The sequence below is a fragment of the Loxodonta africana genome, chromosome 23 (genome assembly GCF_030014295.1).
Source record: "Loxodonta africana isolate mLoxAfr1 chromosome 23, mLoxAfr1.hap2, whole genome shotgun sequence".
NCBI classification, from domain to species: domain Eukaryota; kingdom Metazoa; phylum Chordata; class Mammalia; order Proboscidea; family Elephantidae; genus Loxodonta; species Loxodonta africana.
The window spans coordinates 5,250,483-5,272,418 of NC_087364.1; the positions used below are offsets into that span (position 1 = coordinate 5,250,483).

Sequence of the window (21,936 nt, forward strand, 5' to 3'; positions counted from 1 at the left end):
TGGAGGTTGGAATCAAGATTGGGCCCAGAGGTGGAACTTCTCATGTCATTCTCAAAGAGATGGTAATTGAGATCTTGAGTGATAAGAACCTTGAGAGAAGAAACCAAGAAAAAAAAATGAGGATGGTTTAGAATTGGGTGTATCGCAGTAAGAATTTTGAGAGAGAACGGGAGCCTAGATATGAGTGAGGCCTTGGCTAAACTGGCTAACCACTGCATCTCAGTCTGAGCCAGGAATCAAGTGGTAGGATAACGACTGCGTGACATGAAAATGGAGTCCATTGTCAATCGGGTCGAGGAAGAAGAATGGCTTCTGAGAGCAGCTGAGGTCAAAACAAGAAAGTAAAGATGAGTGAGGGAGCTACAAGTCCATCAAGGTGGATCAACATAATGCATCAGTTAAAACAGGCTTATAGAAGAATCAAGTCCCTAGACTCAAGACGACTGAGAGGTTCTAATGGGTCATAAACACATCAATATTGTGCGCCAGTAAGGGCGCAAGGGACAGTCTAAGCAGGAGGTTCAGCATATATTAAGTTATTCATATTGACGGTGAGTTAAAATTTTCTCAGAAAAGGCACGAGAAAATAATATATTTGGAGAACTTCATGAAGCTCGGTATGGTTAGACACAAGGCTGCTGGTGGAGAAACGGCTACAGAGGAAACCTAAACATTACGTGTGGCTCAGATAATAAAGGACATACTGTCTCCGTTAGTTGCTGACACGTCAATTCTGACTCATAAGAGACCCTAGGTGTACAGAGCAGAACTGCTCCATAGGGTTTTCATGGCTGTGACTTTTTGGAAGCAGATTGCCAGGCCGGTCTTTGGAGACATCTCTGGGTGGGTTCAGACCACCAACCTTTTAGGTAGCAGCCGAGTGCTTAACTGTTTGCTCCACCCGGGGGCAACTAAAGGACATACTATGCCATCATAACGTGATGAGCTTCACTCTAAAGGAATGGAATATCTTTGAAAGACTGATATCCAGGGATAAAAATTAAATTAGCAATTCAGAAAGATCATTCCTGAAGCAGTGTGAAAGGAAGGCAAAACGGGTAAGACCAGAGAGAAGACTATCCAGGGGGCTCTTGCTATGGTCCAGGGAACGAATGGTTAAGCAATGACTATTGAAATGAAGAGACGGTAGTAGGTTTGAGAGATACTTATGGAGTAGAACTGGTGTGTGTCTGACCTACTAATAGAAGAGGTATTAAGAATGACTCTTGGGCAAATGAGTAGATAATGAAGAGATTCATTAACTTAGGAACCCCAGAAAGGGAATTATGAGAGTAGGGATGAGGTAGAATGTATAAGCACACATAGGTGAGTCCAGCAGGGACAGATGGTAAGAGTGGTGGTGACTGATTTAGAGAAAAAATGGTTGGCTGTATGGTAAGACCTCAAAGTTATGATAAACAGAAAGGTGGTACGGCAATGATTTGTGATGAATACTTGATGAACATGTAGGAGAAACATTCTCCTTGCCCACTGAGTAGAGAAGCATATAGCCAGTGATAAGCATGTGAGCTTGGGAATCAGGTAGCATTAGATTCTAATTCCAAGCACGCCATTCACCAATGACTTGATATTCACAGTTTATTTAAACTCTTTGAATCTTAGCTTCCTCATTCTGTTAAAATGCAAATAATTATGCCCAGTTCATAGGGACAGTGGTTAAGAGTTTGGCTGCGAACCAAAAGGTCAGCACGTCGAATCCACCTGCCGCTCCTTGGAAGCTCTATGGGGCAGTTCTACTCTGTCCTATGTGTTAGAAACAACTGGATGTCAACAGGTTTGGTTTTGGTTTGGTTTTCATAGTGATTTGTGAGAAGTAAAAATTATAACATGTACAGCATTTGGCACAAGGCCCATTATGTCAAAAATTTCCGAAATCCCAGCTGTGACTAGGATCAATGAGGTAGAGGGAGAAGGTTGGTTCCTTACTAATGAGGGAAGCGTGGAACCACACATACCAATGGAACCAACCTCCAACTGAACTAATTCTCTTGGATTGAAGACTCTTTCTCTAAAATGACAGATGAAAGTGACCAGTTTATCAAAATGATTTCTCAAGGACATAGTTTACAACATACGGTCATATCAAGCGGGCTTATGAGGTTTTTCTCATTTAACATTTAACATTCAATTCATAGAAATAATTTCAATGGGCAAAGTTGTATTTCATTTCCATATTTCAGAGGCGATCACAAGTTCCACAAAGGTGAAAATCAGAGTACAGAAAAACTTACCTTTAAAATATTGAATATCAGTTGTTAAAGCAGACGCCAACTCATCTGTTGATACTTGTAACATCCCAGCTACTAAAATTACAGAATTGAAAACGTAAAGTTAGCATACTTTTTGACAGCAAGAACGTTGTGCTTAGTGATTATAATTTATAACTTTTACATAGGTGCATTAGAAAATGTATGTATTAAAGAAAAATAAACTACCACTACGAGTTCTGGGTTACAATTGTCAAACAGCCCTGGTGGCACAGTGGTTAAGAGCTCGGCTGCTAACTGAAAGGCCGGCAGTTCAAATTCACCAGTGGCAACCTGGAAACCCTACGGGGCAGTTCTACTCTGTGCTATGGGGTTGCTACGAGCCAGAATCGACTCACCAGCAGTTTTTTTTTTTTTTTAATATAATTGTCAGATTCAACTAGAGAAACAGCTTACAGTAATCAAAACATTAATGAGCTCTTATAGGTCTTTGGATTCAATCACAACAGTTCTTTTCTTCTTTGTCCTTGTACAAAATGTTTCTCTCAATTCGTGGTTAGATTTCTTTGATATCAGGTAGAGATAACGTTTATTGACAGTTTGTGGTTTTAAGGAATTTTGAAGAAATCTGGGAGGGGCTAACAAGGAAACGTCAAAGGAAAGAGAGATTTTTGGCAAGATCTTTGATGAGGGGTAACTGTATTTTGTTCGAAATGTTTTGTTAATAATGTGTCCCCCAAAATATACTGGGTTGCAGGGATGGGGTGGGGCACATTTAGAATAATTTAAATAAACCCAAGTATATGTTTTTTTTTTATATGTTGATAAACCGATACTGTCAATGTGGTTTACAATATGATACGGTAAATGAAACATCTTCTTTATTCTCATATTTATAAGAAGAACAAACTGGATACAGGTGTTCTCTTTTTGTTTTTTTTTTCCCCCTCCTTGATCTCTCCCCAGAGGACGGTTTAGCCCATCTGACTTTTCTGTAGTATGTCTCCATCTACTGGCAGTTTTACAAACTGCACATCCTTGAGGTTCATGTCAGAAGGTCTGGTTCCACTGACCTTGTTCCAGGACCTGGAGGTCAGACACAAATGCTGAGTCAGCGTCTGTCAGAGCAGTGAACCGAATGTCTCCAATGTGCAGTATGGCTGCTAGGATCACAAACAGATTCTCCACCTCCTACACATTTTACGAACAGAGAGAATAGACAGAATTGCTTAGAAGAAAGATAGAAAGGATAAATCCTTTACATAAAAGTAGGTGAAGACAGTAGGACAGGTCCACAAGCTGTGACTTTTTCGGAGCCTGGATATTTGATAAGAGAACCATCGATCTCTGAACAATATTCAAAACCAAAAAAAACCCATTGCCATCGAGTCGATTCCAACTCTAAAATTTCATAATTCTATGCACAGTTCTTCGAAATCAGTGTTCCTGCTCCTTAAACAAAGGAGAGCAAGGAAGTGATATTCCCATACAAGTTAACAGTTTCTACACAACTGTCATCATGCAAAACTAATGACGATGCAAACCATACGTGACTGGCTGGATGTCACCTGTAAGATCAGACTTCACCCGTTTCCTCTCAGACTGAGGTGGAACTGTCAAGGGAGTCCAATCAGAATTTGCAGTAGCTGTCTAGGCTAGAAACGCTGGTGATGAGGCCGGAAACCCTGGTGGCGTAGTGGTTGAGTGCTATGGCTGCTAACCAAAAGGTCAGCAGTTCGAATCCACCAGGTGCTCCCTGGAAACTCTATGGGGCCGTTCTACTCTGTCCTATAGGGTCGCTATGAGTTGGAATCCACTCGATGGCAACAGGTTTGGTTTGGTTTGGTCCAGAGCGAGATTACCCAATAAGCGAGGTACACATAGGCCCAATCCTGCCTTCCCACGACTCTGCAAGCTCACCTGTCCCCTGCTTCATCAAAGACGTGGTGGAACACAGGTGAAACTGCTCATCACAGATTAGCAAGGAAACACAATCAAGCCCCTGAGTAAGTACTTTGCTCAGTGCAAGCCAGTGCACACTGCCTAATCCGCCCCTGGCTGAACATATATCATGAAGTTCACCTCTTAGTTCTCTCTTTTGTGAGATAAACTGATGACTGTTAGGATTTTTTTTTTTCTTTTCTGAAAAAACTAAGGGAGACCTAATGCCAGCATCTATGCCTAGAGAAACAAAATGGTAGTTGGTTCTTAAGGTATTTTAAGGAAAACTCGGTAAAAAGAAAAAAGGATGTTGGCAGGAGCTATCTTTGAACAGAAGGTAGCAGGAAGTAAGAGAATGTTTGCTGAAAGAATATCTCAGAATCTGCTTAAAGAAAGAAGTCAGGCGTCAAACTTGGTTCGGGGCAGTCATTTTGTGGCAAGAATGAAAAAAATCACAAAATAGCTTTCATTTAAAACATGCTTCCCTGAAGCAATAAATACTTAGTGTAATGCCAATGCTATCAACAGCATCGCATTTATACGGCAAGGCACATAACCTTTTAAACTCTCAGTTTCCTAATCTGTAAATCCGGGATGTCTAAAACCCTGCCAGGATTACGGAGGATGGCTGTTCTAAGAACCACGCCTATAGCTGTAGAAATACAGTGTTCAAGTCCTGGGGACTGCCACACGTTCTCTCTAGAACTTCTAATTTCATCATAAGGGTCGGTTTTATCATCTGGAAAATGAGAGCGTTGAAAAGGAAAAGCTCTATGTAATTTCCAGCTATAAAACTCCATGATTTCGGTGTTATTCCAAAATGTTTCTGGAAACTCCCGACTCAGATACTAGTGTTTCAATTTCTATTCATTCATACTTGATAGAAGAGCATCTTCCTAACCTTGTAAGCTACCTGGACACTTTTTAAAGTTCCTGTAATTCTTCATTCAATATTCTGGTGCTGTCCCAGACAGGCACTTCCGGTTACACTGGCAGGAAACGGAATTTGTTCTGCCCTTAAAAATCATGTGATTTAGTGGCAGGGACAGAACTGCAGAAACTAACTATAATATAGATTAAAAAAAAAAAAAAAACCTGTTGCCATTGAGTCAATTCCGACTCATAGCGACCCTACAGGTCAAAGTAGAACTGCCCCATAGAGTTTCCAAGGAGCACCTGGTGGATTTGAACTGCTGACCTTCTGGTTAGCAGCTGTAGCACTTAACCACTACGCCACCAGGGTTTCCTAATATAGATTACAATGTGGTAAATTCTATACTAGAAGTAAAATTAAATGACCGTGAGCACAGAGCTGGGGCTGTTATTCTAAGCGTCTGTTTGTAGCGAGCAATACTTCTCCTCTGTCTTTGGGGCACGCTACCATGCTGGTGACAGGCTGTGAGTACAGCTACTTTATAAAGACACTGTCCACACCAAAAAACAAAACAAAACCCACTGCCATCAAGTTGATTCCGACTCATAGCGACCATCTACACAAGACCATAAAAACACCTTGCAGATTTTGATTCAAGGGCTCTGTCAGCCCCAAAACACCGTCCTTGAAATCTTCTTGGACATAAACTACCCTTCTTATGTAGATGAAAGCTGTCTCCATTCTAGTCATTTCAAAGTACAGAGATGAAAAGATTCTCTCTACGTCATTTGTTAAAATGTACATATTTCTTTTTACCAAAAAGGCTATTAGATTCTATTTTTTCCTTAGGTAAAAGGTATATTTTTCTTCCCTTGCCTTTGAGACTCAATCGTGGATTTTTAAACCCCTGTCTTTAAGCAGCGGGTATTTTGGTTGAAATGTTCCTTACCAAACTTTATGCTCAAATTTCTTATAAAGAAGCAGAAATTTCAATCTGGGGTGGGGGTAAAAAAAAAAAAAAACGGTGGGGGTTGCTCTGTTTTGCTCATACGGCCCTTTTAAAAAACACCAGCAAGTGTGAAGGCCAGCACCGCACAAATGGACAGGCATTAGTGTGGGAAGAGAGTGGACAACGAGAACAACATGGGGTAAGGTCACATATGACTTCAAGTTCCCAGAATTTCATTCTCTGAATGGTGTGAGGACAGGGTGAGGCAAACTTCCCCAGAGATGATTCACTTAGGGTGAGTTCTCCGTCTCCTCAAAAGGAGCCTTGGTTGTACGGTGCTTACCTGCTTGGCTGCTAACCAAAAGGTTGGCGGTTCAAACCCACTAGTCTCTCCGCAGGAGAAAGATGTGGCAGTCTGCTGCTGTAACGATTACTGCCTTGGAAACCCTATGGGGCAGTTCTGCTCTGTCCAGTAGGGTCTCTGTGAGCAGGAATAGACTCGATAGCAACAGGTTCCCCATCTCCTCACCCTTCCCCCTTTTTGCCCTTCTCTCACTTCTCGCAGGGAACGAAGACCCCAAACTAATCAGCTCATTTAGTTAAGAAATATAAAAATAACAGTTAAATATGGACAATTTCAGTTCTTGAGCTACTGGTGTACCAGAGTTACCCATGCAATCTGACATTAATTTTTAGTAATGAGTCAGCTGCACTTCAAAACGCAGCCATGCTAAATGAGGCAAAAACAGAGATAATCCTTACAGGAACTAGAGAAGTGTGGGAATTCTGAAAGGTGTCTCTCAAGGCTTAGATTATTTCATATTTCTTAGTACTTAGACTTGAGCTGTACAAGATGGTAGCCGCTAGCCAAACTTAAGTAAAATTAAAATGTATTTCCCCAATCACATGAGCCACATTTCAAGTGCCCAGCATCACACATGGCAAGTGGCTACCGTATTGTTCACCATGGATATCAAATATTTTCATTATCACAGAAACTTCTACTGCACAGCAGTGATCCAAACATTTTCAATCTTGATTTTCACCTTGCTATTTCCAGGTACTTGGTAATTATTTAAGAATGAAAAGAAGCTTTGTATTATCTGAGAAGGTATTTTTAATACAGTGATCACATTAATTTTCCAAGTGATTCTGAACTCTATTTTATTCCCCCGTTCCTGATCATTTACTTCAAATCTACCAGTTTCTCTCTGAGGTATCAACGTAAAGGTCTTTTGATTGGTTTTGCTCATGGGGTGGCCCTTTTATGAAATGGTCTTCTTGAAAAATAGCATCTCTTTCCTCTGGTCACTCTCTCTGTTTCCTATCTCAGCAGCATATTACTTTTTTGCTTATAGGTATCTCCTCCATTAGGATGTAAGCTCTATAAGGGCAGGGGCTGTGTATTATTCCCCAATAAATCATCAGTGCTTCCAACAACAGAAATATTTTTGAAGAAGTAACTTATAAATGGGTAGAAGCTTGGTTTTCTCAGTGAAGTATTTACGATGTAACTTACCAAAGCACTGAAGCCAATTACATTTAGGGCTTGTTTCAAAGCAGCTAATTTCTCTCTGTTCAGAGAATGTTCTGCTGTTGATAGGTCTTCCCAGATGTTCTGGTCCAAATACCTACTCAGGATGAAAAGCACACAGCATTATGGCTTGGCTTATAGTCAGACTCCAGCGCGGAAAAGTCACCTCGACCATATTCAGTCTCCAGAATAAAGGAAATCACCTGAACAACATGGACCCACGTGTTTGCAAGACTTCTGGTCCATAAAGGCACACGGTGTTTCAGGAAACAAACAAACAATAAAGAGTTCTTGCTGTACCAGAATAGATTTATACCATTTAACTTGGGTCTTACCTTAGCTTCACCTTTCCTGATGAAAGGACAAGGACACAATTGTTTTATGTCTTTCATATAAAAACCTGGCAAGTCCTATAATATGCCTTTCTAGTTTATATTTGCATTAAGGATGCTTATTTAGAGAAATTTATTATTCCCTCCTGTCAATATCTTTTAAGTATGGTATGGTTCATTAATTTATTGATTTATTCCTTTCATTCACCAAACACGTATTAATCACTTACCAAACACAGGCAGTAATAAGTAACTGAGGATATAAAGATAAAGGGCCCATCCCTAGAACCTGAACAAACAAAGTAATGCCTCCAGGGACAGAGACAAGAGATAGCTACAATATGGTGCAGAAGCAGAAAAATACACATAAATGTTGTTGTTGTTAGGTGCCATCCAGTTGGTTCCAACTCATGAGGACCCTATGTACGACAGAAGGAAACACTGCCCAGTCCTGGGCCGTCCTCACAGTCCTAGCTATGTTTGAGCCCATTGTTTCAGCCACTGTGTCAATCCACCTCGCTGGCGGTCTTCCTCTTTTTCACTGACCCTCTACTTTATGAAGTATGATGTCTTTCTCCAGGCACTGGTCCCTCTGATAACATATCCCAAGCACCTGAGACAAAGTCTCACCATCCTTGCTTCTAAGGAGCATTCTGGCTGTACTTCTTCCAAGACAGATTTGTTTGTTCTTCTGACAGTCCATGGTATATTCAACATTCTTCACCAACACCATAATTCAAAGGCATCAATTCTTCCTTGGTCTTATTTATTGTCCAGCTTTCGTGTGCATATGAGGTGACCGAAAATACCATGACTTGGGTCAGGTGCACCTTAGTCCTCAAAGTGACATCTTTGCTTTTCAACACCTTAAAGCAGTCTTTTATATAAACAGGTTATATATGGATAGGTGAGTAAGTCCCCGGGTAGCACAGACAGTTTGTGCTCAAGTACTAACCTAAGAGTTGGCAGTTTGAAGCCACCCAGAGTTTCTACAGAAGACAGGTCTGGTGATCTGCTTTCATAAAGATTGTTGTCATTGTTGTTAGGTGCCATTGAGTCAATTTCAACTTATAGTGGCCCCATATGACTGATTAGAACTGCCCCATACCATTTTCCTGGCTGTAATCTTTATGGTAGCAGATGGCCAGGTCTTTTTCTTATGGGGCCACCGGATGGGTTCAAATCACCAACCGTTCAGTTAGCAGCTGAACACTTTGCCATTTGCACCACTAGGGCTCCTTTCCATAAAGATTACAGCCAGAAAAACCTTATAGAATAGTTCTACTCTGTAACACATGTGATCTCCATGAATCAGAATTGACTTGCTGGCAATACTTTTGGTTTTTTGGTTAGAATGCAGGTATACAAACAGCCTTCGTCGTGTAGTAGTTAAAGCACTTGGCTGCTAAACAAAAGGTCAGCAGTTGTAACCTACCAGCTGTTCTGTGGGACAAAGATGTGGCAGTATGCTTCCGTAAAGGCTTACAGCCTTGGAAACCCCACGGGGCAACTATATTCTGTCCTATACGGTCATTATGAGTTAGAATTGCCTTGATGGCAGTGGGGTATAACATATAAAATAATTAACAGAAAGTAGGAAGAAAGGATGACATTAGGAAGATGCATGGAAAACTTGTGAGACCTGGAGTTAGAAAACCAAAAGGGAAGAACACGCTTGGCATTCCTCAAGTCAAAAGAACTGAAGAAAAAATTTAAGCCTTGAGTTGCAATATTGAAGGATTCTATGGACGAAACACTGAATGATGTAGGAAGCACTGAAAGAAGACGGAAGGAATATGGAGAGTCACTGTACCAAAAAGAATTGGTTGACGTTCAACCATTTCAGGAGATAGAATATGATCAAAAACTGATAATATTGAAGGAAGAAGTCTAAGCTTCACTGAAAACAGCGAAAAACAAGGCTCCAGGAATTGACAGAATACCAACTGAGATGTTTCAACAAATGGATGTGGCGTTGGAGATGCTCACTTGTCTATGCCAAGAAATTTGGAAGACAGCTACCTGGCCAACCGACTGGAAAAGATCCACATTTGTGCCCACGCCACAGAAAGGTGATCCAACAGAATGCAGAAATTATCAAACAATTCCACTAATATAAAAAAATATATATATCAAACATAAGTAAAATTTTGCTGAAGAGAAATGAAATGCAGCTGCAGCAGTATATCGACAGGGAACTGCCAGAAATTCAAGCCACATTCAGAAGACGATGTGGAACAAAGGATATCGTTGCTGATGTCAGATGGATCCTGGCTGAAAGCAGAGAGTACCAGAAAGATGTTTACCTGTGTTTTATTGACTATGCAAAGGCATTGGACTGAGTGGGTCACAACAAATTATGCATAATATTGTAAAGAATGGGAATTCCAGAACACTTAATTATGGTCATGCTCATTGCTTGGATCCACAATCAACAGCCATGAAGTAGCAGTCAAGAAATCAAACCACATACTGCACTGGGCAAATCTGCTACAAAAGACCTCTTCAAAGTATTAAAAAGCAGAGATGTCACTTTGAGGACTAAGGTGCACCTGGCCCAAGCAATGATATTTTCAATCACTTCATATGCTTGTAAAAGCTGTACAATGAATAAGGAAGACCAAAGAAGAATTAATGCCTTTGAACTACGGGGTTGATGAAGAATACTGAATATACCATGGACTAGCCAGAAGAACCAAAAGGTCTACCTGTCTTAGAAGTACAGCCAGGGTGCTCTTTGGAAGTGAGGATGGTAAGATTTCACCTCAAATACTTTGGACATGTTATCAGGAGGGTCCAGTCCCTGGAGACAGACATCATGCTTGGTAAGGTAGAGGATCAGCAAAAAAGAGGAAGACCCTTAATGAGATGGGCTGACACAGTGGCTGCAACAATGGGCTCACACATAGCAAAACTGTGAGGATGGTGCAGGACCAAGCATTTGTTTATTGTGTCCTACATACGGTCTCTATGAGTTCGAACTGTTGACGGCACCTAACAACAACAGTGGTATTTACTGAATTCACAATGTTTTCCAATCACTGGCTTAGTGGTTAAGGGATATGGCTGCTAACCAAGAGGCTGGCAGTTTGAATCCAACAGCTGCTCCTTGGAAACCCTATGGGACAGTTCTACTCTGTCCTGTGGATTGCTATGAGTTGGAAATTGACTTGATGGCAATGGGTTTCGTTTTGCTTTGGTTGGTGATAATGAAAAGCCACATGGGGTTTAGACTTTTATCATTAATTTTAAATTTCTACAGACAATACATCCCCTTGTAGCCTGCAATCAGATGGACGATGGTATGCACAATGTCCTTTAGGATCGACTTTTTCACCCAAACTTAACTCCTACCATCTCCCCCCAATGTACTTCATTCCAGGTGCAGAGACCTTGCTTTTTCTTGTGAAAACATTTTCTGCATCAGGGTATTTGGAAATGTTGCTTCCTCTATCTGATATGCTATCGCCCACCCCCACGTTAGCTTATGGCTCTCTCATTTCACTTACCTCTCTATTCACCATAACCCTTTCTCAGGAAGACAGGTCTAACATGGCGTTCTCCTTCTCCCATGCCAGATGCTGTCTACGCTTTTATTTTTTTCTGAGCATATGTTTATTACCTGTCTCCCCTGCCCTGTAAGCTCCCTATTATCTAAGTATAACTTCCATTAAGCAGGGAATTCCTTTTTTTTTTGTTCACTTCTCTATTCCTAGTCTCTAGAACAGCACTGTCCAGTAGAACTTCCTAAGATGATGGAAATGTTCTACATCTGTGCTCTCCAATGTGATAGGCACCAGGCTTACGTGGCTGCTGAGTACCTGAAATGTGGCTAGTGCAACAGATGTAATGGATTTCCAAATGTATTTTAATAAGTTTAAATCTGATTAGTCAGGATCTGGAAGACTGTATAGAACAGAGTAGGTACTCAATATAACTTTCCTTGTGAATGTTAGAAATCAGTGAATTGCTGCTATGAAATACCTATAACTAATCTTGGAAACCGAAATTGTGTATATTCTAATACAAATAACCAAAAGAGAATATATATGTGTGTGTGTGTATATATATAAATATATGTATATATGTGTGTATACACACACACACACATACATGATTACATGCTTCTCATTTTGTCATTACAAGGAAACATTTGGCATTCTCCAGGCTTCTACAAATAGGCAGTACTTGGACAAATTCCTTACCAGCAATTTGCCACTGAAAAATGAGATCTTTCTTTTTTTTTTTTACCTCACTTACTGCAAAAGATTTTCTGAAACTATCTTACCATCAAAAACACTTCTCTAATTAAAAAATAAATAAATAAATTACTGTTTTGATATAATTGTAGATTCACATGCAGCTGTGAGAAGTAATACAGAGAGATTCTGTGAACCCTCTACCCAGTTTCCCCTAGGTAACTTCTTGCAATTAACCTAAAGCCATTGCCATCGAGTCAATTTCTTCTCACAGGGACTGTCATGGATTGAATTGTGTCCCCCAGAAATGTCTGTCCACTTGGCTTGGTCATGATTCCCAGTATTGTATGGTTGGCTACCATTTGTTGTATGATATGATATCCCTATGTGTTGTAAATCCTATTACTATGATGTAATGAGATGGATTAAAACCAAAAAACACCAAACCCAGTGCCGTCGAGTTGATTCCGACTCATAGAGACCGAGAAGAACTGCCCCATTGAGCTTCCAAGGAGCGCCCGGCAGATTTGAACCGCCGACTCTTTGGTTAGCAGCCGCAGCATTTAACCACTACACCACCAGGGTTTCCATGAGATGGATTAGTGGCAGTTATATTGATGAGATCTACAGGATTAGATAGTGTCTTAAGTCAATCTCTTTTGAGATATAAAAGAGAGAAGGGAGCTGAGAGACACCAAGACCTCACATCACCAAGAAAACAGTGCTGGGAGCAGAGATGCTCCCAGACTAAGAGAAGACTAATGCATCACAAGGACCTTCCTCTGGAGTGGACACAGACAGAAAGCCTTCCCCTGGAGCTGGCACCCTGAATGCAGACTTCTAGCCTACTAGCCTGTGAGAAAATAAACTTCTATTTGTTAAAGCCATCCACTTGTGGTATTTCTGTTATAGCAGCACTAGATGACCAAGACAAGTGACCCCACAGGACAGAGCAGAACTGCCCCAAAGGGTTTCCAAGGAGCGGCTGGTGGATCTGAACTGCCAATATTTTGGTTAGCAGACACTGCTCTTAACCACTGTGCCACCAGTGGTCCCATCTTGCACTATCACATGGGAAATGCTGACATTGATACGGTCAAGATACAAAACAACTGCATCACCACGAGAACCCTCATGTTGCCCTTTTATAGCCAATTCACCTTCCATCCAGAACCCACTACCCCCTTAGCCCCTGGCAACGATTAATTTCTTCTCCATTTCTATAAGCTTGCATTTTAAAAATGTGACATAAATGGATCATACAATGTGTAACCTTTTGAGATTGGCTTTTTTTTTTTTTTTCACTCACCATAAATTCCTGGGAATTCATCTAAGTTGTTGCACGCATCAACAATTTTTTTCTATTTCATTGTTGAGTAGTATTCCATAGTAAGGGAAAGGCTGGCGGTTTGAATCCAGCCAGGACTCCACGAGAGAAAGACTTGGCGATGTGCTCCCACAAAAATTCAAAAAAAAAAAAAAACCCCGTTGCAAGTAGTCAATTCCAACTCATAGGCACCCCATGGAGGGAGCAGAACTGCCCCATAGTGTTTCCAAGGAGCAGCTGGTGGATTTGAACTGCCAACCTTTTGATTAGCAGCCACAGCTCTTCATCACTGCACTACCAGGGCCTCCCATAAAGATTATAGCTTAGGAAACCTTATGGGCTAGTTCTACTCTGTCACGTAGAGTTGATATGAGTTGAAAATCAATTCCATAGCACCGAAGAACAACATTCCACTGTATGCATGTACCACAGTTTGCTGGACCACTGAAGGACACCTGGGTTGTTTCCAGTTTCGGGCCATTACTATCAAAGCTGTTATAATCATCCATGACCCGGCTTTTATGTGAATATAACTTTTCATTTTCCTAGCATAAACGCTCAGGAGTGCAGTTGCTAGCTGTACGGTAGGCACATGTCTGGTTTTACAAGAAACTGCCTGTTTTCCAGAGTAGCTGTACCATCTCACTCGGGCAATGCAGTTTCTCCACGTGCTTGCTGGCATTTGCTGTTCTACATGTTTTACATCAGCCATTCCGATGGGTGTATGGTGGTATCTCATCGTGGCTTTGATGCGCATTTCCCTAATGGTGAACAACGTTGGACATCTTTCCACGTGCTTATTTGCCATCTATAATATATCCCCTTTGGTGAAACATCTCTTCATGTCTTTTGTCCATTTTCTAAATGTTTGTTTTTTTTTTAACTGCTGAAGTTGAGAGTTGTTTATGGATTCTAGACAGTCCTATTCATCAGTCCTTTTTTATTTTTTTTTGTTGGATATGTGGTTTGTAAATATTTTCTCCCAGTTAGTAGCTTGTTTTATGGTTCTCTCAATAAGGCCTTTGTGCAGAATAAAATTTTAAATTTTCATCAGATCCAATTTATCAATTTTTTGTTTAACGGATTGTGCTTTTGGTGTCAAGCCTAAGAACTCTTTGGCTAACCTAAAATACAAAACAAGCAAAAAACAGTTGCTGAAAAGTCTATTCCAATTCATGGTGATCCCACGTGTAGCAGAGTAGAATTGAACTCTGTAGGGTTTTCTTGGTTTCGACTTTTTGGAAGTAGATCGCCAGGGCTTTTTTGGGGGTGGCTCTAGGTGGGTTTGAACTGTCAACCTTTCAGTGACTAGCCAAGGCACTTAACCTTTTGTGCAACACAGGAATCTCCTGCCTAGCCCTGTTACTGCTGTTGTTAGGTGCCCTTGAGTCAGTTCTGACTCATAACGATCCTATGTACAACCCAAAGAAGTTGTCATTGCCTGGTCCTGCACCACCCTCACAATCCTTGTTATGCTTGAGCCCAACATTGCAGCCACTGTGTCAATCCACCTCATTGAGGATCTTCCTTTCTTTTGGTGACCCACTACTACTTTATCAAGCATGATGTCTTTCTCCAGGGACTGGTCCCTCTGATAACCTGTCCAAAGTACATGAGATGAAGTCTCACCATTCTTGCTTCTAAGGAACATTCTGGTGATACTTCTTCCAAGACAGACCTGTTCTTTCTTCTGGCAGTCCATGGTATAATCAATATTCTTTAGAACATCATAATTCAAAGGCATTAATTCTTCTTTAGTCTTTCTTATTCATCATCCAGCTTTCACATGCATATGAGGCGATTGATAATACCATGGCTTGGTGTCCTCAAAGTGACATCTTCTACTTTTTTTTTTTAACACTTTAAAGAGATATTTTGCTGATTTGTTCAGTGCAATATGCTGTTTTATTTCTTCACTGCTGCTTCCATGGATGTTGATTGAGGATTGAAGTAAATTGAGATTCTTGACAACTTCAATCTTTTCTCCATTTATAATGATGTTGCTTATCGGTCCAGTTGCGAGGATTTTTGTATTCTTTACGTTGAGGTGTAATCCATACTGAAGGCTGTAGTCTTTGATATTCATCAGTAAGTGCTTCAAGTCCTCTTCACTTCCAGCAAGCAAGGTTCTGTCATCTGCACAACTCAGGTTGTTAATGAGTCTTCCTACAATCTTGATGCCACGCTCTTCTTCATATAGTCCAGCTTCTGAGATTATTTGCCCAGCATACAGATTGAATAAGTATGATGAAAGGATACAACCCTGACACACACCTTTCCTGCCTTTGAGCCACGCAATATCCCCTCGTTCTGTCTGAAGACTGCCTCTTGGTCTATGCACAGGTTCCTCATGAGCACAATTAAGTGTTCTGAAATTCCCTTCTTCACAATGCTATGCATAACTTGTTGTATTCCATACAGTTGAATGTGTTTGTATAGTCAATACAACACAGGTAAACATCTTTCTGGTGTTCTCTGCTTTCAGCCAAGATCCACCAGTACCATAATGTCTTCATTATTGTAACTATATAGCAAGTTTTAATATTGGGTACAGTGATTCTTGTCATTTTATTCTTCCTTTTTAAGATTTTTTTTTTTTTTATCTATTCTAGGGTCTGTGGCTGTCCATATTAATTTTTTAATAAGCTTGTCTATGTGTCCACATAACATTGTTAATATTTTAATAGAAATTACATTATGCCTATAAATAACTTCAGGAGATCTCTACTATGTTGAGTCACCAATCCATGGATATTGTATGTCTCTTCAATTTCTTTCATCAATATTTTGTAATTTTCAGCTTACAGACCCTGTACATGTTTTAAGGGTATATCTAAGTATTTCATTTTGTTGAGTAACTGGAAATGGTATTATGATTTTAATTTCCATTTCCACGTGATTATTGCTAATATACAGAAGTTCGATTTTTGTTCATTGGATTTTGTATCTCATGACACTGCTGGACTCGTTTATTAGTTCTAGGAGTTTTTTCTTTTTTAAAATAAGATTCCTTGAAATTTCACACTTCCTTCTTCACAAAACATGATGATGATTTCTCTTGCCTGATCAAATTTATAAAGCTCATTTTTATAGATCAATATGAAAAAAGCACATTTACACCAAACATACAAATATCTTTGCTTTCATTTTCAGGGGAAAAAAAAAATAAACAGACGAATAATGTTGAATAGGCAAAAATTCTATTTGGGCTTTGGACAAGAAAAAGTTACAAGTTAATTTTCTTTAAAATAAATCAGTGTCTTAGTTATCTAGCACTGCTACAATAGAAATACCACAATACCACAAGTGGGTGGCTTTAACAAACAGAAATTTATTTTATCATAATTTAGGATACTAGAAGTCTGAATTCAGGGTGCTGGCTCTAAAGAAAAGCTTTCTCTCTCTGTCGGTTCTGGGAGAAGGTCCTTGTCTCTTCAGCTTGTTTCCTGGTTCCTCAGAAACCTCCGTGTGGCTTGGTATCAGTCTTCCCCCATCTCTGCTCTGCTCTTGCTTAATCTCTTTTATATCTCAAATGAGATCGAGACAAGATACAGGCTTCACTAATCCTGCATCATTAACATAACAAAGACAACCCATTCCCAGATGGAACTATAACCACAGGCATAGAGATAAAGATTTACAACACACAACATTCCAGGCTTTGGAATTTCTTCCCTTGAAATTCATGTCCTTGCCATATGCGAAACACATTCATCCTATCACATTATCCCAAAAGTTTTAAGCCAACTCCAAGTCCAAAATCTTATCTTCTGAATCATCTAAATAAAATACAGGTGAGACTTCAGGCATATTCCATCCTGGAGCAAAATTCCTCTTCATCTGCGAATCTGTGACATCTAGACTACAAGTTATCTGTTTCCAAAGTACAGTGATGGAACAGGTACAAGGTAGACATTTCCATTACAAATTAAAGAAATTAGAGGGAAAGAAGGGATAAAAGCACCCAGCAGGTCCAAAAACCCAGCAGAACAATTTACATTAGTTTTTGAGTTCTCAAGGCTTGAAAATAATCCTCTGTTCTCTGAGACCATCTGGGCGATGGCCCTGCCTTCCAGACTCTGGGTGCTGGCCATGCTCTTTGGATTCTGGGCTGAGATCTCTCAGCCCTGGGCTTCAGCTCAGCCTTCCAGGCCCTCTGGGATGGCAACTCTGCCCCCTTGGCTTTAAGCAGCCCCATTCTCCCAGTCCATCTTAGTGGTGACCCCATCACTTGGTTTGTGGAGGCCCTGTTCTTCTGCCCGGTAGACATGAAAGTCCTGCCCCCTCAGCTTTTGGTAGCGACCCCATCCCTGGCACATCCAGCAGCCCCATACTCTGGAACCGAGTTGGCGAAGATATGACTCTTTGAAACCTAGGAGGCTGTGGCCCAGTCCTTGGAGATCCAGGAGACCACTGCCCCACCCACTGAAGCTGAGAAGGCCCTGCTTCCCGGGCCCCTTCCAACAGTTCTGATGATCTCTGAGCCACTCCAGGGATGGTTCTTTTCTTTTCTTGGAGGACAAACAATGTAGCTCTTTGGCCTGTTTTCTACCTGTAGAATTTCATGAAGCAGACAGTCTCTGATCTCTTCAGTCTAAGCTAATGAGTTTTCTGCTGTGGTAGTTGCTTAGATCCATCAGTCACATGCTTAATCTCTTTAACAAAAGGTTGTGTAGCCATGTCCTTGATCAACATTCCAGGATGAGTATCCTTAGTATGTACAACAAAATTTTCCACATCTTTGTTTTGTTTCATTTTGCATAGTTCATTTTTAAGTCCATCGCTTTCCTATCACATTTTACTATAAGCGGCAAAGAGAAACTATGTAGCCCTTTTAGCTCTTACTTAGAAATCTTCTCAGCCAGATATCCAAGTTCATTACTTACAAGTTATACTTTCCACCAAAGATTTGAACATAACTGAGACAAGTTCTTTGCCACTGCATAAAAAGCACTGCCCTTCCTCCATCGTCCTATCACATGTCCATCATTTTCTTTTAATCCCTCACTAGGAGCACAGTTAACGTTCACATTTCCAGCAATACTCTGTTGCTGGTGCCATATGTATTCTCTAAGATGATAAAGACTTTCTCTATAGTTCTCTTCACTTCCTTCTGAACCCTACCAGAATTGCATTCGACATCCAAAACTCTGACAACAGCCTCTTCAAGGCAATCTAGGCTTTTACTCTTAGGCAACTTAAAACTTTTCCAGCCTTTATCCATTACCCAATTCCAAAACCACTTCCATAGTTTAAATATCTATCAGAGCAGAACCCTACTCTTCTAGAGACAAATTATGTCTTAGTTATCTAGTGCTGCTATAACAGAAATATCACAAGCGGGTGGCTATGACAAACAAATTTATTTTCTCACAGTTTAAAAGGCTGGAAGTATGAATTCAGGGTGCTGGCTCCAGGGGAAGGCTTTCTCTCTCTGTTGGCTCTGGGAGAAAGTCCTTGTCTCTTTTAGCTTCTGTTTCCGGGTGATCTTTATGCGGATTGGCATCAATCTTCGCTCATCTGTTTCGCTCCCTCATTTAATCTCTTTGTATCTCAAAAGGGATTGTCTCAAGAGACACCCTGCCCTAATCCTGCTTTATTACTGTAACAAAGACAACTCATTCCCAAGTGGGTTTGTAACCACAGGCATAGAAGTAAGGATTTACAACACTTATTTTGGGGGGACATAATTCAATCCATAACAATCAGTAACAGTAACAACAATTGCTGACTGTGTGCTATTGGTAATCAACTGTTCTGTTATTCCTACCTGCAGAATGTCCTGACAACAAATAGCATGCTGATGACAGAACATTCAAGGTAGGTCAACTTTATTGCCACAGTCATTTGTGTGGTGTGGGCGTGTGAGTGTGTGTGTTGATACTTTTGTTTCATGGCAAAGAAAACAGACTTTGGAATACACTTTTTATGCCACCTGAGAACATGCGGATAAAGTAAATCGTGCAACTACCGCACAGGAGGATTTCCATTTGCTAACAGAGGCATCCATGCTAGGCTTCTCTTTCAGTATTTGCTATGTAGAATGGCAAATTAAAAACGCTAACCCCCCAGGCTGTGGCATCACTCTGTCATGAAGATTGGAAATTCAGAGGGCAGTGTTATGATCGGAATATCAAATACAAACAACAATCGTTTGCAAAAAAAAAAAAAAGTCATCATCAAATTTCAAGGGCCTACGTCCTCCTCCCCATCCCCTAACCTATTGTGTCTCCGTGGTCCTGGGCACATTAAAGGAGCTGCCGGTGCCCACGCTCAGCAGGCCCCCATTGCTGAATGTACAAGGAACGATTCTTTTGTGTGTGCCTGTGTGTGTACTCAAGCCACGCTGGGAATGTGGCTCAAATATGAATAAAGGATATTACTAGTTAAAAACAAACTTGCCTGGCACATTTACCAAGTCAAAGGCTTGTAGACTACAAGCACAATGTTTTGCTCAGTTTTTTTATCTGCCTGGCGAATACAAAAGAACAATGTCTTCTCTATTGTGGGGAAAGCTGCCTTTGACTTGGTGATGTTTAATATGTAAACAGAAACCAGATAAGGCAAAATTAAACAATTGGCCTCCACAAAGACAAGGCTATTTTTTAATAGAGATGGCAAGCTGCTGCCTCTTGCCCAACCCCCTTGCTCCTAAAAAGAAAATTCTTTTCTTTATTGTTTTCAAACTATCTGGAAAGTATTAACTAATTTTAAATCCCCCCCCCAACAGAATATGAATAAAACTTTTATTAACCACAGATTCAGGTACATAAATCTCTACCAATGAAAATATTAGTATGTTCGCCTCAAACTGTTTTGTTTGGAAATAGAAAACCCTGTTAGGGGTCTTGGGCAAAGAACAGAATCTATTTAACAAATTCGGGAAAAGAACAGAATCTCCTTATTAAATTACACATGCAGAAAGACTTGGGATCTTGTGACATTCCCAGAATAGTTTGTCCATATTTTTCTAATCAGTCAGAATCTTTCTTCAAAACATCTGGTGAAACAAATTCCAAACTCTTAACATCTTTTAAATAGTGAATGCTACTATGAAAACAAAAAAAAAAAAAAAAAAATGGTAAATTAACTTGTTTCTGGAGAAAAACGTCTCATTGGGAGAGCTAGGGGTGTAGGCACCGGCAGAGGCTGCCGAGTACCGCACAAAGGACCCCGGGTAGGGGCTGGTGGGGCAGAAACCAGCCTGTACCCAGACCCCTGAGCCCACGCCTGGCACTGACCCTTTGTGGTGGGGGAAGAAACCCACTCTTCTTGTCTCACAGAGGCATTCACAGGGAATTATTAAGATTTAAATGAGAGAAATGTGGAGACACACACACAAAACCAAAGCCATTGCCTGCGAGTCGATTCTGACTCACAGTGACCCTCAAAGACAGAGTAGAACTATTACATAGGGTTTCCAAGGAGCGGCTGGTGGATTTGAACTGCTGACCTTTCAGTTAGCAGCTGAACACTAAACCACTGCACCACCAGGGCTCCATGGAGACAGAGATATAGCTAAATAATCAGAGAAGCTTATGCTCAAAATGTGCTCTTGGTCTGGCTTTGATGAACGCCTGAGGTCTGTTCAACAAGCCTCAGGCTGGAGGCAGAGGCCTAACTAAGGCACAGCAGGTAGGGTGGTGCTCTGGGCGCTGTGAGGAGGGCCGCTAACCAACAGTCCTACTGGCCACTGCAGTTTCCATCACCAGTTGTGAGGTATCATTCAGCAATTTCATACTAATTGTTATAGGCATTATTTTCTGAAGACAGGTTCCTGGCTGGAGGGGATGTGTCTGCCCAGAAATAAACAAACGAACAAAAATTGAGCTGATTCCAACTCATGGAAACCCCATGTATGTCAGAGTAGAGCAGTGCTCCATAGGGTTTTCATGGCTGTGACCTTTTGGAAGCAGATTTCCAGAACTTCTGAGGTGCCTCTGGGTGGGTTACAACTACAGGCCTCTCACTTGGTAGCTGAGTGCTTAGCCACTTGTTCTATCCAAGGATTTCAATGCCTGCTCAGAGCAGGTGGGTTGCTCTAATTCACACAAAGTCATTGCCCAGGGTAGCTTGGGCTTTGCACAGGAGCAGGTGTGGTATGTATGTAACTGTGCTACAGCAAAGGTTGAAGAGGTGCTAAGGTCCTCCCTGGGGGAAAAGTTACCAAAAAACATTACATACAGTCATATATACAACACTATTATGAAGGATGAGCTTAAAAAAAAAAACCCTGGTGTTAAATTCTGAGGCAGAGTCCCTGCATTAAAAGTTCTGTAATACATAACCATAATATAGTAGTTTACACACCTGATTATTTACTGACAGTTACTACTAACTAACTACTAAGTGAAGAGGACTCGAAGCACTTACTGATGAAGGTCAAAGACCACAGCCTTCAGTATGGATTATACCTCAACATAAAATAAAAATTTTCACAACTGGACCAATAAGCAACATCATGATAAACAGAGAAAAGATTGAAGTTGTCAAGGATTTCATTTTACTTGGATCCACAATCAACGCCCATGGAAGCAGCTGTCAAGAAATCA

The 21,936-nt window shown here is 40.7% G+C and overlaps 1 protein-coding gene across 1 annotated transcript in view; it reads right to left on the reverse strand.

The window, feature by feature from the left end:
* Window positions 1–21,936, reverse strand: part of MYO16 (myosin XVI) — a 561,325-nt gene that overhangs the window by 277,151 nt on the left and 262,238 nt on the right. Inside the window, exons 16-18 of the mRNA XM_023553192.2 lie at window positions 7,512–7,623; window positions 3,302–3,419; window positions 2,253–2,324 (exon numbers count right to left, since the gene is read on the reverse strand). Coding sequence (XP_023408960.2) covers window positions 2,253–2,324; window positions 3,302–3,419; window positions 7,512–7,623 — 302 coding nt within the window. The remainder of the gene's footprint in view (window positions 1–2,252; window positions 2,325–3,301; window positions 3,420–7,511; window positions 7,624–21,936) is intronic.